Here is a 16,603-nt window from a genome sequence, read left to right on the forward strand (position 1 = left end):
TTTTAGACGAAAAACAGAAAACTTGAAGAGCTCAGGCTTTACGCATTATAATACAAGGTGAACTATGCACCTTGTATAAAGTTATAAAATTGTGAAATATGATTAAAAAGGCACAATTTTATGGTGAAAAAAATTCCGCAAATTTTATGTTCTAAATTATAATAACGTATTCACAACCAATCATAAAATAAAAGTGGAAAAACACAATACAGAAGAAAAAACAAACCAAAATTAATAATATTACAATTATCTATATGAAAAACATGGGATTTTTGTTTTTGTTGTACGGGATAAGAACGCAAAACGGGTCAAAATTTTTAAATACACACTCGGACAGTCCCCCATATAGCACGGTTAGTTTAGTCACTTTATCATGAGGATTAAAATTCTATACAAATTTTCTGCTTTATACCCTCGGGGAAGAATTGCTAAAAATCAAAATATCGAAAATACACTAATCAAATACCTAGAATAGCTTTTTCTAGGGAAATATTAAATAAATCTGATAAACATAGCACAGAGATGTAACAGTAGGACAAGTGTAGTTTTTTAGCGTTATAATATTACATTAGTTTCATTTTTGAGCAAAAATATTATTCGCGCAAAAATTATGCTTGTGAACTCGATCTTCAATATAGCGTCAGAAATCTTAATGTCTTAAAATCTTTTTTTTGACTCGACGTCCTAGGCAACCACGGTCTTGGAGAACGAAACGAAAATGGAGAAATGCTTATTGAAATGGCTCAGTCCTTCGGCTTGGTTGTTGGCGGCAATCTCTTCGCCCATAAAGATATACACAAGTACTCCTGGACTTCACCTAATGGACACAAAAAAAAAAACCAGATCGACCACTTTCTTATTGGTAAGAAGTGGCAGATGTCGCTATGTAATGTGCGTGCATTTAGAGGCGCTGATATCTTCTCTGACCATAGCCTGATGGCAGAAAAAATCAGAGTAAATTTGTCAGCCCCGAGAAAAACGGCCCTATGACTGCGAAAAAATTGAGTGACTTATAAGTTCAGTCACAGTTTGTGTTAAAACTCACCAACAGATTTGAAACCCTGGGTCTGCTACGAGATGAAAGTCCAGAGACAGCTTGGACTACTATCAGACAAACCTACAATGATATTATCTACGAAACGCTTGGTATGAGAAGGTCGCCAAAGAATGAATGGATCTTTTTCAAATCGTGGGATCTGATCGAGAAGAGGGCTGACAAGAAAAAATCTCTTCTCGACCCTCTTTCCCCTGATGCTAGACACCCTCTTGAACAAGAGTATGCCATACTTGATAAGGCTATAAAGAAGAGCGTCCGTGCTTATAAACGCCGTAGCCTAGAACAGATGGCTCAGAAGGCTGAAGAAGCTGCTAGACGGGGAGACTCTCGGTCAGTGTACCGCATCACCAATGAAATAGTTGGAAAACATCCAAAGACAAATGTACCTGTCAAAGATGAGTTTGGACGACTTCTTACTGACCCTAATAATGTGAACGAAGCCTGGGCGACGCATTTCGAAAAACTGTTAAATAGACCACCACCTGCTGATCCTCCAGAAATACCAGACACACCATTTCTAAATCTAGCCGTCAATATTAAAGTACCCTCTGGTGGGGAGATACTAAAGGCGGCTAAGAAGCTGAAGTCTGGAAAGTCCGCTGGGGAAGACCAAATTGCGGCTGAAATGATTAAATCCTCAGTAGCTGCATGCATAACTGTGTGGACCACGTTTTTTCTCTATAATTTGGAGAACAGAAGAAATTCCTAAGGATTGGACAAAAAGTACTCTCGTCAAAATATTCAAAAAAGGCGACGCTACAAAGTGCGAAAACTGGAGAGGTATCAGCCTTGTATCTATACCTAGAAAACTTTTGGTGACTATACTCCTTAACAGAATCCAACCAGCGTTGAACGAACATCTCCGAGAGGAACAGCATGGATTCCGGCCAAACAGATCATGCGCTGATCTTGTATTTACTCTTAAAATGCTGCTAGAAGAAGAGAATGAATGGCGCAATAAGTTTTAGTTGGTCTTTATAGACTTCGAGAAAGCTTTCGACTCGGTTGATCACCAAACGCTTTGGAAGGTTCTCCAATACTACGGTATTCCTGATAAGCTCATTGGAATCATTGAAGCCTGCGTGAAGATAAGTGCTGCGTGAAGATAAGTGACGGGAGTACCCGTTACTTTCGTACATGGGTGAAGCAATGCTGTGTGCTATCATCGCTCCTATTTATCTCTATCATTGATTATATTCCCCAGAAGTACAACGGGCATGGGATTCATTTGGATAATAAGAAACTCGAAGATGTTGATTTTGCTGATGAAATCAGCCTCCTAGAGTCCTGCAAACAAAAGCTCCAGCGTTACCTTAACAAAGTCAGAAACGCTACCGAACCTTTTGGCCTTAAGATAAATACCAGCAAAACCAAAAGTATGGCGAACACTGGATCTCCAATCGACCTACGATGCAATAACCAAATGATAGAGAAAGTCGCAGAGTTCAAGTACTTAGGAAGTTACCATCCACAATTCAGGATCGTGTCAGCGAGAAGTCAAGTTAAGAATCGGCCAGGCCAATACATCTTTCAGGAAACTGTCTCAAATTTGGCACAGCCAGAAGTACTCTCTCCGACTCAAGCTGAGGCTTTTCAACAGCAAAGTCCTCTCAACGCTTTGCTATGGTTCTGAAACTTGGCACACAGAACAAATCCTTGAAAAGAAACTTCTCGCGTTCGAAAACATTTGCTTAAGGCGCATTCTAAATATCCACTGGTCCGAAAAAGTAACAAACGCTACCATAAGACAGAAGACATCTCAGTCACTGGTAACCAAAGTGATCAAATATAGGAAGTGGATATATCTTGGTCATGTGATTCACTTGTCCGAAACTCGACTACCGAAGGTCGTCCTTCGTTGGCAACCACGTGGTACCAGAAGAAGAGGACGCCCCAAAAATACCCAGAGACGCATCTACCGGGCTGACCTCAATGCCTCAATCCAATCTGAATGGCAAGATGTCTGGGCGGCCGCAGCAATGAGAGATAACTGGCGACTTTTCTTGGATGCCCTAAGCGCCTCTGGAGGCACAGGAGGATCTAAGGTCTAAGGTAAGGTAAAAGCAATATGATTTGTTTCTTGAAACCAAATTTCATTTCTCGAAATTCACTGTTTCATCCTAGAATTATTCATTATTGCGTTGCACAGTTGTTGTTAGTTTGTTAGTGTGTGGTAGTTTCCACATGTAGTTGTCATTCCATTTTTTTTCGTCCCTCGTAAACTCCATATTTTTGGGTTATATATATATATATATATATATATATATATATATATATATATATATATATATATATATATATATATATATATATATATATATATATATATATATATATATATATATATATATATATATATATATATATATATATATATATATATATATATATATATATATATATATATATATATATATATATATATATATATATATATATATATATATATATATATATATATATATATCATATATATATAAGTGCTTAATTTACAACACAGGACAAGACAAAGCGCATAAGGAAAATGAAAGAAGCACAGATCACACAGTAAAACTAGCAAAGATAGAGAAAGACACCAGAGAAATCACTATATATGTGACATCACCTAAATTAGATAAACAGATAAACTATTAATTCATAACAGATAAACTATTAATTCAACAGATAAACTATCTGTTATATAGATAAACTATTAATTCATAAGAATTTTTTGAAAATACTGCGTTTTCTATGCGTATGGTAAAGGCTAGGCTTATGTATTGAAGGGCTTGTTTGTAGGCTTAATTGGCAGAAGACCTTTTTGTTTGTAGAGTAGGATCGTTTTTAGAGTAAATCTTTGTCAGAAGTTGAAGTACTTTGCCTCGTGGAATGTTCCAATCGAACAGCTACTTCCATATTTTTGAAGCTCAAAGAAACGATGGAAATTCCTAAGAACAATGAAGGCCCCATAAGAAATTGGACTGGGTTCCGTTTTTATAAAACAAGTTCAGTGATGGGATGTATTCCATGACAAAACCGATCAGCAGTAATCGTTCATATGCGGTAGTTTCCACATGTAGTTGTCATTCCATTTTTTTTTCGTCCCTCGTAAACTCCATATTTTTGGGTTATATATATATATATATATATATATATATATATATATATATATATATATATATATATATATATATATATATATATATATATATATATGACATCACCTAATCACTATATTAGTGACATCACCTAAAATCACTAACAACAACAACAACAACGACAAATAAAAATCCTCCAGCGCCATTGCGGGCATCGAACCGACGTTTCAGTAGCTGGGTCTTTTTTACAGGGACAAAGACCCAGTTGTTAGTGACATCATCTAATCACTAACAACAAATAAAGATCCTCCAGAGCCATTGCGGGAGTCGAACCGATTTTTCAGTTGCAGGCTCTTTTTTACAGGGACAAAGACTCAGTTGTTAGTGACATCATCTAATCACTAATAACAACAACAAATAAAGATCCTCCAGAGCCATTGCGGGAGTCAAACCGATTTTTCAATTGCACGCTCTTTTTTACAGGGACAAAGACCCAGTTGTTAGTGACATCACCTAATCACTAACAACAACAACAACAACAAATAAAGATCCTCCAGAGCCATTGCGGGCAACGAACCAACGTTTCAGTAACTGGGTCTTTTTTACAGGGACAAAGACCCAGTTGTTAGTGACATCATCTAATCACTAACAACAACCACAACAACAAATAAAGATCCTCCAGAGCCATTGCGGGCGTCGAACCGACGTTTCAGTTGCTGGCTCTTTTTTACAGGGACAAGTAGAAAGCTTGTCGCCAAAACACTGCGGCGGCAAAAATGCCAGAACACCTCTGATCAAGAGGCAGGCTTTCATCTACTGTACTGTGACAGGGTTCTGATCACTAAACATAATAACAAACAAACAAGTGACGCAAACAGTTATTTGTCACGCAAAAAAGACACATGATACAATAAGTACGTTGCAAGTCCAATCACAGGACAAAAAACTGAATGTGGTGATGAACAATACAGTGCAACAGCTTGAGGTAAAAACTTCAATCAGGTCAGTTTACCTTAAACCATGAATATGTATTATTCAAACCAGACGAAGGGACGAAGAGACTAAGTGTTCAAATTTTCATTCCTTAGCCCCCTTACTGATCATTTGAACAATACGAAGCAATTAGTAGCCACGATCACATGCGTGGGCATCTGCTGCTACCCATGCCGGGTTAAATTCTAAAGGCATGTCATTTCAACGGCACTGATTTTGTTCTTTGTTTATTTTTAAGTCTTACTTGAGCTATAGAAGTAAAAAACTCGAAGGAAAAGTTTGTTCCCAAAGTGTTGTTCCCAAATCTCGTCTCCTTTATCACCGAAATGTCAGAAATATATCTCGCTTTTTCCAAGGTGTTCATTCAGAAACAGTTTGTTTTTACGCGACTATCGCCTTAAATGCTAGCCTGAAAATAAGGGGTTACTAAAAATATATATATGCAAGGAAAAGTAGCACAAAGCCATGTAATTTTCACCTTAATAATTACCAGCTGGCCTTATAAAAATATTGGGCGTAGAAGAAGTGGCAGGTAGCACTGCGATAGGGTTCACTCCTTATAAAGGGCACTAGAACCTAGAATAGTAGAGTTCTAGGCTCTTTATGCTAAAGTTTGACTTTCTCACAACTCTATTTTTTTTTAAACAATGAAAAACTTTAGCGTAAAGAGCGAGGCGTTGAGGAGGGACAGCACCTTTCATATACGGAATAATTTCTGTTCGTTTTAAGTTTTAATGTCGCTACTTACTTTCAGTTAAAAAAAACTTTTTTTTTTATTTAATTTCAGCTTCAAGATCAGGGAGGATCAATTAGTAATTAAGGAAAATTATTCATATTTTACTTAATCTGATAAATGTAGTTAAAATCATATTAGATGAAATTATTGGTTTATAGTTCAAGGGTGCATCCAGGATTTTAGTTCGAAGGGGGGGGGGGGTTACAATCAAAAACTTAAAACACGCATCAAAACTTCGCATCAAAACACGCATCAAACTGGGGGAGGGGGTGGGGTGTCAACCCTCGTACCCGCCTCCTTCCCCCAGATAAGGCCTTGTCACAGTTTTCTTTTTCCTGCCATGGGCACGCTTAGGGAAACCCCAGTATATTTTAGTAGTTCCAGAACTGTTAAATTTTGTGAAGTGTTTTATTCCAGTCATATTAGGGTTCATATTGGAATGACATGCAATAAGCTAGAAACTTCTAAGAGCCTTCATTTTAGTGTTATAAAAGTCATTTCAAAAGTACCCTAAAACCCCGTGTGTTTATCGTAAGTTTGTCAAGGCCACAACACTTGCTTTCTTACGATTATCTAGGTTTCCATAGCTTAGGTTAACATCTACAATGAAAATTGCAGAGTACACAATTTAGGACATTTTTATTCAAACTTTCTTCCGTGAGCTCAGCCGTATTTTAGACGAAAGACAGAAAGCTTGTAGAGCTCAGGCTTTACGCATTATAATACAAGGTGAACTATGCACCTTGTATAAAGTTATAAAATTATGAAATACTATTAAAAAGACAAAATTTTTGGTGAAAAAAATTCCGCAAATATTATGTTCTAAATTACAATTACGTATTCACAACCAATCATAAAATAAAAGTGGAAAAACACCATACAGAAGAAAAAAGAAACCAAAATTAATAATATTACAATTATCTATATGAAAAACATGGGATTTTTGTTTTTGTTGTACGGGATAAGAACGCAAAACGGGTCAAAATTTTTTAATACACACTCGGACAGTCCCCCATATAGCACGGTTAGTTTAGTCACTTTATCATGAGGATTAAAATTCTATACAAATTTTCTGTTTTATACCCTCGAGGAAAAATTGCTGAAAATCAAAATATCGAAAATACACTAATCAAATACCTAGAATAGCTTTTTTTAGGGAAATATTAAATAAACCTAATAAACACAGCACAGATATGTAACAGTAGGACAAGTGTAGTTTTTTAGCGTTATAATATTACATTAGTTTCATTTTTGAGCAAAAATATTATTCGCGCAAAAATTTTGCTTGTGAACTCGATCTTCAATATAGTGTCAGAAATCTTAATGTCTTAAAATCTTTTTTTTAACTTCTGAGTTTTCAAAGATAAATCTTGGGAGACTGCTCAATTCCAGGAATTGCCTCGTCACAGCTTTTTGGCTTCAATTGAGTACACCAACAGTACACCTGCCCAGAGTTTCAGGCAAATGACCCAAAAATTTGAAAAATTTGTGAAAAGTTGAAATTTGCTCAGAATGCGGGGCTGAGCTTAGGCAATGAATAGGTACTATTTGGAAGATGAAGATGGATTTAAACGATTGTTTGCCTGTTATTCCAAGCAAATTAACGGTCCTGTGTCAATTCCCAGTAAAGCAATAAACGGGAAAATTGAAAACCCAGAAATCTCGATCACAAGAACACTCTGTGGAGACTCGAAACGTAACCTATTATACTAAGATTGTTACAATGATTCATAATACCAAGATTTAGGCTTTCAAGAAAGGTTCCGAACCGTAATTTGTGGTCCACCATTAAGGATAGAAGGGAAAATTATTCGTACATTACTAATAAAAAAAAAAAAACGAGATAAAGATTGTTTTAGTTTGGAAACCGAGATATTCAAGAAGAAGGCTCAAATTCTCAGCGACCTAACTTATGGATATGAATTTAGTTATTATATTTTATATTAGTCAAAATGTGAATTATATAGTTTATATATAATATTTATATTTTAGTAATATTGTTAATTTTAAATAATTTTATAAAATATTTGTACTTTATATTTAATCAAAAATCGAGAAGAAGGCTCAAATTCTCAGCCACATAACTTACGGGTATAAGTTTACTTATTTTATTTTGTATTATTTATAATTTGTATTATATTATTTACATAATTTATATATTAATATAAACTAAATAATTTCATAAATTATAATCTTATATAATTTAAATCTAAACTATATTAAATTTGTATCTAAATTATGTTTATTTATTATAATTTACATTATTTACAGAAGTCTTCCAGTCTCAAGCCTGGATAAAGGAGAAGAGTTTTGTGGCGGTTTAGCAATCTGCCCCTGGGAAAAAATTATGCTAAAAGAAATATCCAAGGAAAATATAACCGGAATTCCCTTTACAACGACGACCCCTGCACCCGCCCAACGGACAAGATTTTTGAAAGCGAAAATGCCACTAAAAATTGGATTTTGGAACGTTCGAACGCTAGCACAGTTGTCGAAGATGGAACAGCTAGAGAAGGAGATGACCCGCTATCGGCTAGATATCATGGCCTTCTCGGAAGTGCGATGGCCGGGAAATGGAAAGCAACTGCTCAGCGGTGGAAACACTTTAATCTTCAGCGGCCATGAAACACGACGAGAAGCTGGAGTAGCCGTAGTCATTTCAAAACCTGTGACAGTCACTGATTAGCTGGAAACCCATGAGCAGCCGCATTATGACTGCTCGATTCCATGGGAAACATGCCAAAATGACCTTGTTTGCGTGCTATACACCCACTAACGAAGCCACAGACGATCAGAAAAAGACTTTCTACAATGTACTCTGTCCTTAAAGACATCTGTCCTTAAAGATGTACCCAGACATGACATTCTGTGTGTCATGGGGGATTTCAACGCAAAGGTTGGCAACGATAGAGAATATTGTGTCGACGTCCTGGGCAACCATGGTCTTGGAGAACGAAACGAAAATGGAGAGATGCTTATTGAAATGGCCTAGTCCTTCGGCTTGGTTGTTGGCGGCACTCTCTTCGCCCATAAAGATATACACAAGTGCTCCTGGACTTCACCTAATGGACACAAAAAAACAAGATCGACCACTTTCTTATTGGTAAGAAGTGGCAGATGTCGCTATGTAATGTGCGTGCATTTAGAGGCGCTGATATCTTCTCTGACCATAGCCTGATGGCAGCAAAAATCAGAGTAAAGTTGTCAGCCCCGAGAAAAACGGCCCTATGACTGCAAAAAAATTGAGTGACTTAGAAATTCGGTCACAGTTTGTGTTAAAACTGACCAACAGATTTGAAACCATGGGTCTGCTACTAGATGAAAGTCCAGAGACAGCTTGGACTGCTATCATAAAAACCTACAATGATACTGCCTACGAAACGCTTGGTATGAAAAAGTTGCCAAAGGATGAATGGATCTCTGTCGAATCGTGGGATCTGATCGAGAAGAGGGCTGACAAGAAAAAATCTCTTCTCGACACTCTTTCCCCTGATGCAAGACACCCTCTTGAACATGAGTATGCTATACTTAATAAGGCTATAAAGAAGAGCGTCCGTGCTGATAAACGCCGTAGCCTAGAACAAAAGGCTCAGAAGGCTGAAGAAGCTGCTAGACGGGGAGACTGTTGGTCAGTGTACCGCATCACCCATGAGATAGTTGGCAAACATCCAAAGACGAATGTACCTGTCAAAGATGAGTTTGGACGACTTCTTACTGACCCTAATAATGTGAAAGAAGCCTGGGCGAATCATTTCAAAAAAGTGTTAAATAGACAACCACCTGCTGATCCTCAAGATATACCAGACACACCATTTCTAAATCTAGCCGTCAATATTAAAGTACCCTCTGGTGGGGAGATACTAAAGGCGGCTAAGAAGCTGAAGTCTGGAAAGTCCGCTGGGGAAGACCAAATTGCGGCTGAAATGATTAAATGCTCAGTAGCTGCATGCATAACTGTGTGGACCACGTTTTTCTCTGTAATTTGGAGCAAAGAAGAAATTCCTAAGGATTGGACAAAAAGTACTTTCGCCGAAACATTCAAAAAAGGCAATGCTGCAGAGTTCGAAAACTATAGGGGTATTAGCCTTATATCAACACCTTAAAAGCTTTTGATAACTGTACTCCTTAATAAAACCCAACCGGCGTTGAACAAAAATCTCCGAGAGGAGCAGGATGGATTTCGACCAAACAGATGATGCACTGATCTTGTATTTACTCTTAGAATGCTGCTAGAAGAAGAAAATGAATGGCGCAATAAGCTTTACTTGGTCTTTATAGAAATCGATAAAGCTTTCGACTCAGTTGATCGCCAAACGCTTTGGAAGGTTCTCCAATACTACGGTATTCCTGATAAGCTCATTGGAATCATTGAAGCCTGCGTGAAGATAAGTGCTGCGTGAAGATAAGTGACGGGAGTACCCGTTACTTTCGTATCATTACAGGGGTGAAACAAGGCTGTGTGCTATCACCACTGCTATTTATCCTTATTATATTCTCCGGACGTGCGATGGACATGGGATCCAGTTGGATAATAAGAGACTCGAAGATGTTGATTTCGCTGATGAAATCAGCCTCCTAGAGTCCTGCAAACAAAAGCTCCAGCATTACCTTAACCAAGTCAGGGACGCTGCCGAACCTTTTGGCCTTAAGATAAATACCAACAAAACCAAAAGTATGGCGAACGCTGGATCTCCACTCGACCTACGATCAATAACCAAAAGATAGAGCAAGTCGCAGAGTTCAAGTACTTAGGAAGTACCATCCACAATTCAGGATCGTGTCAGCGAGAAGTCAAGTTAAGAATCGGCCAGGCTAATACATCTTTCAGAAAACTGTCAAATTTGGCGCAGCCAGAAGTACTCTCTCCGACTCAAGCTGAGGCTGTTCAACAGCAAAGTCGTCTCAACGCTTTGCTATGGTTCTGAAACTTGGCACATAGATCAAATACTTGAAAAGAAACTTCTCGCGTTCGAATAGATTTGCTCAAGGCGCATTCTAAATATCCACTGGTCCCAAAAAGTAACAAACGCTACCATACGACAGAAGACATCTCAGCCACTGGTAACCAAAGTGATCAAATATAGGAAGTGGATATATCTTGGTCATGTGATTCACTTGTCCGAAACTCGACTACCGAAGGTCGTCCTTCGTTGGCAACCACGTGGTACCAGAAGAAGAGGACGCCCCAAAAATACCCAGCGACGCAGCTACCGGGCTGACCTCAATGCCTCAATCCAACCTGAATGGGAAGATGTCAGGGCGGCCGCAGCAATGAGAGATGACTGGCGACTTTTCTTGGATGCCCTAAGCGCCTCTGGAGGCACAGGAGGATCTAAATTCTAAGGTAAGGTGAAAGCAATATGATTTGTTTCTTGAAACCAAATTTCATTTCTCGAAATTCACTGTTTCATCCTAGAATTATTCATTATTGCGTTGCACAGTTTCCTAAAAAATAATGTTAGACTGTCTCGGCCAGGATTATTCTAGACTCTCCAATAAACCATGGCTCAGTTTATTTACTATTGCGCCACACAATAACCATGAAACAATACTTGAGTTAAATGGCTGATACACTGCGCTTACCTAAGTATTCTTTGTACGAAAGGATATTCATACCCAGTGCTTCCCCTATTTTCAAATTTGTGAAGTTTTCTTGGAAATTCCCTGGTTCTCCAGAAAGAAAAATGGTCAAAATTTCATTTACAATTTTCTGGATTGGTCACAAACATTCTACCAGTTGACACAATTTTATTGTGCCAATTTATTCAACCAATACCATTGAAAAGGCTCAATTGGGTTAAAGAATCCACAAACCAAAATATGGACAACGACTGCAAGACTGTTTTTTTTTTTGGGTCAATACTGCACGGTGCATGTAAAAAAAATAAAAAAAATAAAAATAGACTTTGGCAAACCCTTTTCCCCTATTTTGTATATGGGTATAACAAGCCGTAGTGATTTAATATATGTGTAAGTTTTTTTTTTATTGTTACCTGGAGAAATCTGGGGAAGGTAAAGAGGAAGAGTGTCCGAAAGCCCAGGATGGTTGGCTCCCAGCCCCCCATTGCACTTCCTGGCTGAAGAGCCAAGAAACGGAGATCAGCACCGCCGGTAGGGACTGTAAAGTCCAATGCCGTATTCTTTCCCTTTTAAATATCTTGCTAAATCTTGCTAAGCTTCAAAGATTCGCTGGTGTGGAATCTTTGCCTTTTGTTTTCTTCTTGCTTTGCATAGCCAACCAAAGTGTGGGGGTTCTTAAATCGGGTTGACCCTATTAAACTAAATTATTATGCCTCATCAGTGAATGATTTTATGGTATCATTTTCTTTACTGATAACTTTATATTCGGTAGATCACTCATGCCTAGCTTTAACTTATAATCTTCAGTAAATCGCCCTTTGTTGTCTGTGACAAGTATACGGAAGACATGATCAAACAGATAAACTATTAATTCATAAGAATTTTTTGAAAATACTGTGTTTTCTATGCGTATGGTAAAGGCTAGGCTTATGTATTGAAGGGCTTGTTTGTAGGCTTAATTGGCAGAAGACCTTTTTGTTTGTAGAGTAGGATCGTTTTTAGAGAAAATCTTTGTCAGAAGTTGAAGTACTTTGCCTCGTGGAATGTTCCAATCGAACAGCTACTTCCATACTTTTGAAGCTCAAAGAAACGATGGAAATTCCTAAGAACAATGAAGGCCCCATAAGAAATTGGACTGGGTTCCGTTTTTATAACACAAGTTCAGTGATGGGATGTATTCCATGACAAAACCGATCAGCAGCAATCGTTCATATGCGGTAGTTTCCACATGTAGTTGTCATTCCATTTTTTTTTTCGTCCCTCGTAAACTCCATATTTTTGGGTTATATATATATATATATATATATATATATATATATATATATATATATATATATATATATATATATATATATATATATATATATATATATATATATATATATATATATATATATATATATATATATATATATATATATATATATATATATACATATATATATACATATATGTATGTATATATATATATATATATGTATATATATAAAGTGCTTAATTTACAACACAGGACAAGACAAAGCGCATAAGGAAAATGAAAGAAGCACAGATCACACAGTAAAACTAGCAAAGATAGAGAAAGACACATTGATTGCGATACACGAGACTCTCAGCCCAGAGACTTGAAGAGATAAAATAATAGTAAAACAGGTGATAAACAAATAAAAGGAATTTTGTCACGTATGGGAGTCAAAATAGGTGAAACGTATAGAAGTCATACCAGACTAAATAGGCTCAAATTACAGGATAACTTTTACAGTGGCCTAAAGGTTTACTGTAACTACTTCTGCTACTACTACTAACAACTCACTGCAGCCCTAAGCCACCTAAGGCCAACATAGCTACGCAACCTCCTTCTCCATCCCAATCTACTCAAAGCCTCCCTCTTTACACCCTCCCAAAAAGTTCTTGTTTCCCTTAAATCTTTCCTTACGACATCTTCCCACCCAATTCGGGGACGACCCATTTTTCGTTTGGCCCTAGATGGTTGGCCGACAAGCACAATCTATCATCCTTCATCCGCAGAACCTGTCCTATCCATCTCATCCTTAATCTTATTATAGACCTACAATGGGGGATTGAACCACATTTTTCGTGTAGGTTAACGAATAAACTTGTATTCTTTGATTATATTCACAATAGACTTAAGGTATACTATGAAAACTTGCCAAAAAATATGAGGATTGCACCAGATTTTTTTTATACAGTCAAGACGAAGCAAATGTATTATGATATTTACTCTCGAGATATTCAACTTACTTTTGAGATTTACGCGTACTAAAAGATTTATTAAGGTGAGATGTGGCGAATTCGGTATGATATGGTAAGGATATGGTTTAAAAATATACATTTTCACAGAGAACCTTAACTTTACCCAAAAGTACAAATTAAATTGGATAGTCAAAAGCATGACAGGCTCTAGCGCATCAGAAGCTAGACAAGAAATATGAAAAGAGAAAAGAAGAAACAAGAATATTTGTGATATATTTTGAGGACTCCGATGCATGAAGTCAATAAGCTGTCAAATGTTTTTATAGGGAATGATATCATTTTCTATGTCTTAATTTGCCATTGGTAAATAAATATAGATATAATAAATACAAATAAATATATAACTAAAGATATTTAAATAAATTAAATTAAATAATAATTAAAATAATTTAATAATAAATTTAATCAATTAAATAAAAACAATAATTTAAAAATAAATAAACAAATTGGATAAAATATAAATTAAAAAGAACCTGATGGCGATGAAGGCTCACTACTTCCTTGTGAGGAAACAGCTGAATTTGGCCCCAAATCCAGAGAAATATCCCAGAATGGGTCAACTGTAGTCGATACCCCATTACATGCTTGGCAAACAACATCTGATTGTAGACCACCCGTAAATATTTGATCAATTATACAATCGCAAGAAGTTTGATTCTGACCATTGACGATACTCTTTTCGTCAAAAGTGCACTGGCGATGGAGTACGTCTAAAGTTGTAATGAAGAACTCGTGGGCATCTTGTTGTTCGTACCCAGCTAATTGTTTGGCATGCGTCCAAACCATGTGAAGTAGCTTGTGGAGAGACAGTGGATTTTTCTTTCCAGTATAGAACTGAAAAAAGGGCAAGCATAAATAGCTATCCTGAAGGTGTAGTTTGCACAGACCTTGTGGAATTTTTTTGTAAAGAATTGATTCGTCATATACTGTTGCTAAGGCTACAACAAATGGCATATCAACTAAAGTATCCAAGATTTTTACAAACGGATATAAAAAAAAAATCCCATCGTGCCATCGATTTTACCTTTAAGTTTTAGGAATCTTGCACACGGAGGGGCGTATTCATTATGAGTAATCTGAACTACATAATCAATTGATATCAATGATTATTTTGATATATTTGCGCAATTACCCCGATTTTTTGGTGCATTATTCGTGTTCATCTCCAGCAATACGGACAAAACTACTAGAAGTCCTACTAGATTTCCTACTAGAAATCTACTATTTTCCTACTAGAAATCCTGGGGTTTTCCATAGGATTTGTGACCGCAATGACCATGATGTGTAATTCTCGATTGTTTTTCTTCTTTTTTTAACAGCAAGTGTATATTTTTTCGACATAACAGGGTATCAGGTGTTTCATGAAAGAACTTAAAATGTCAGTCTCTTTTTCTTTTCTTTTACTTCAACAGATTCTTAGGGAGTAGGTAGCTTGAATTTAAAAAGAATTTAAATTCTAGCTTTAAAATCCACATTTGTATTTAACATTGAATGGTTGCTTCGTGTGACGACTTCGTCATTTTTATTTATTTTTCTTTTAATTACTACTACTACTACTACTAACAACTCACCGCAGCACCAAGCCGCCTGAGGCCAACACAGCTACGCACGCTCCTCTGCCAACCCAATGAAATTTTTCTTTTAATTGGCTCTAGTTATCGATGTTTATGGATGAACTATGATGGTAAACTGCCTTTAATTGATTGTTAAGGGGGAGGAATCGATCGTATTAATTTGACCATACCATGGGTACGTTCCTTATTCATGACTTGGTGAACGTTCAGTGTTATGATGCATGATAATACTGAACTTAAAGCTTTTTTCAGGTTTCATTTTAACGGACCAGTGTTCAGGAAATTTTTAGGACCCATTTGCGGTTAATTTTCCAGTAATAAATAAATTTTATTAAGTGAACCTTTTTTTCTAACTTCTTAATACAAGGTGTCAAGGATAACCGTAAGGAAACCGGTGCCAAGGAAAACGTGTGTCACCTTTATGAACACTTTTGAATATTGAGACACCAAGTAATGGCATTTTAAGCAATCTCCATGCATATTCTTTGCAGGCAGAATCCATCGTGTATACAAGAATCTTATAATTGAGACGAACCAGAATACTCATAAGCCAGCGGGAAATATAAGCCAACTGCTAAAAAGCCCTCTGCGTATGATGTACCATACGTCTTTCCCCCCTAACACTGCTCTGTATCCCAGTGTCCTGCAAGTAGTGTCGAAAAAAAAAAGAAAAAAGAAGGCACATCAGTGCTACCCATGTAAAAAAGCGATTTTTCCTTATAGTTCAAGCCAAGGGACTCTAAGTCTACTGAATAGGATTTTCGGCCATAACAATTCCAAAAATGTACCTTTTGTTTCGATTCGACACCATTTTTATGGGTTTCCCACTTAGAAGAAGATGATGAAGATGAAGATAAAAACAAAAGAAAGAGAATAGGCAGAACTAGAAGAGAATAGACAGAATTAAAGAAAAGAGAAGAACAGTAGAGTGCGCATAAGCACAAAGGGATATTGAATTGCAGTTCCTGAACATATTCTACCCACGATAGATCTAATGTCCCCAAAAGACCCAAAATCTAGTAAAAGTCCAGATGACAGTTTGCAAATAAATGATAGCAGGTGACTTAAATCAGAAGTAAGATATATAACTATAAGATGAGCCGTTTCAAAGGTAGTACAAGTTTGAGTTTGTTTTGAGCAGAGCAACATATAAACTAATTCGTAGAATTGGTATAGTTCTCATATTCTCATATCCGTCTTGAAGAAATAGAGGAATAAGAAGAGAAGAAGAAGCGAAGAAGAACAGACAGAATAGAAAAAGAGAAAAGAACAGTGGCTCATGTCGTAGTAGTTTTGTGTTTCTGTTATTCAGGCT

At 36.7% G+C, this 16,603-nt stretch overlaps 1 protein-coding gene across 2 annotated transcripts in view; it reads right to left on the reverse strand.

The window, feature by feature from the left end:
• LOC148941972 (ubiquitin carboxyl-terminal hydrolase 22-like) overlaps positions 1 to 16,603 on the reverse strand; it is a 74,655-nt gene that overhangs the window by 17,045 nt on the left and 41,007 nt on the right. For both annotated transcript variants that reach the window (XM_089103560.1, XM_089103561.1), the window contains exon 5: positions 14,188 to 14,548. In XM_089103560.1, the coding sequence (XP_088959686.1) occupies positions 14,188 to 14,548 (361 nt within the window). The remainder of the gene's footprint in view (positions 1 to 14,187; positions 14,549 to 16,603) is intronic.

This window comes from Artemia sp. Qi Xiang Cuo, chromosome 17 (assembly GCF_049724085.1).
Source record: "Artemia sp. Qi Xiang Cuo chromosome 17, ASM4972408v1, whole genome shotgun sequence".
NCBI classification, from domain to species: Eukaryota; Metazoa; Arthropoda; class Branchiopoda; order Anostraca; family Artemiidae; genus Artemia; species Artemia sp. Qi Xiang Cuo.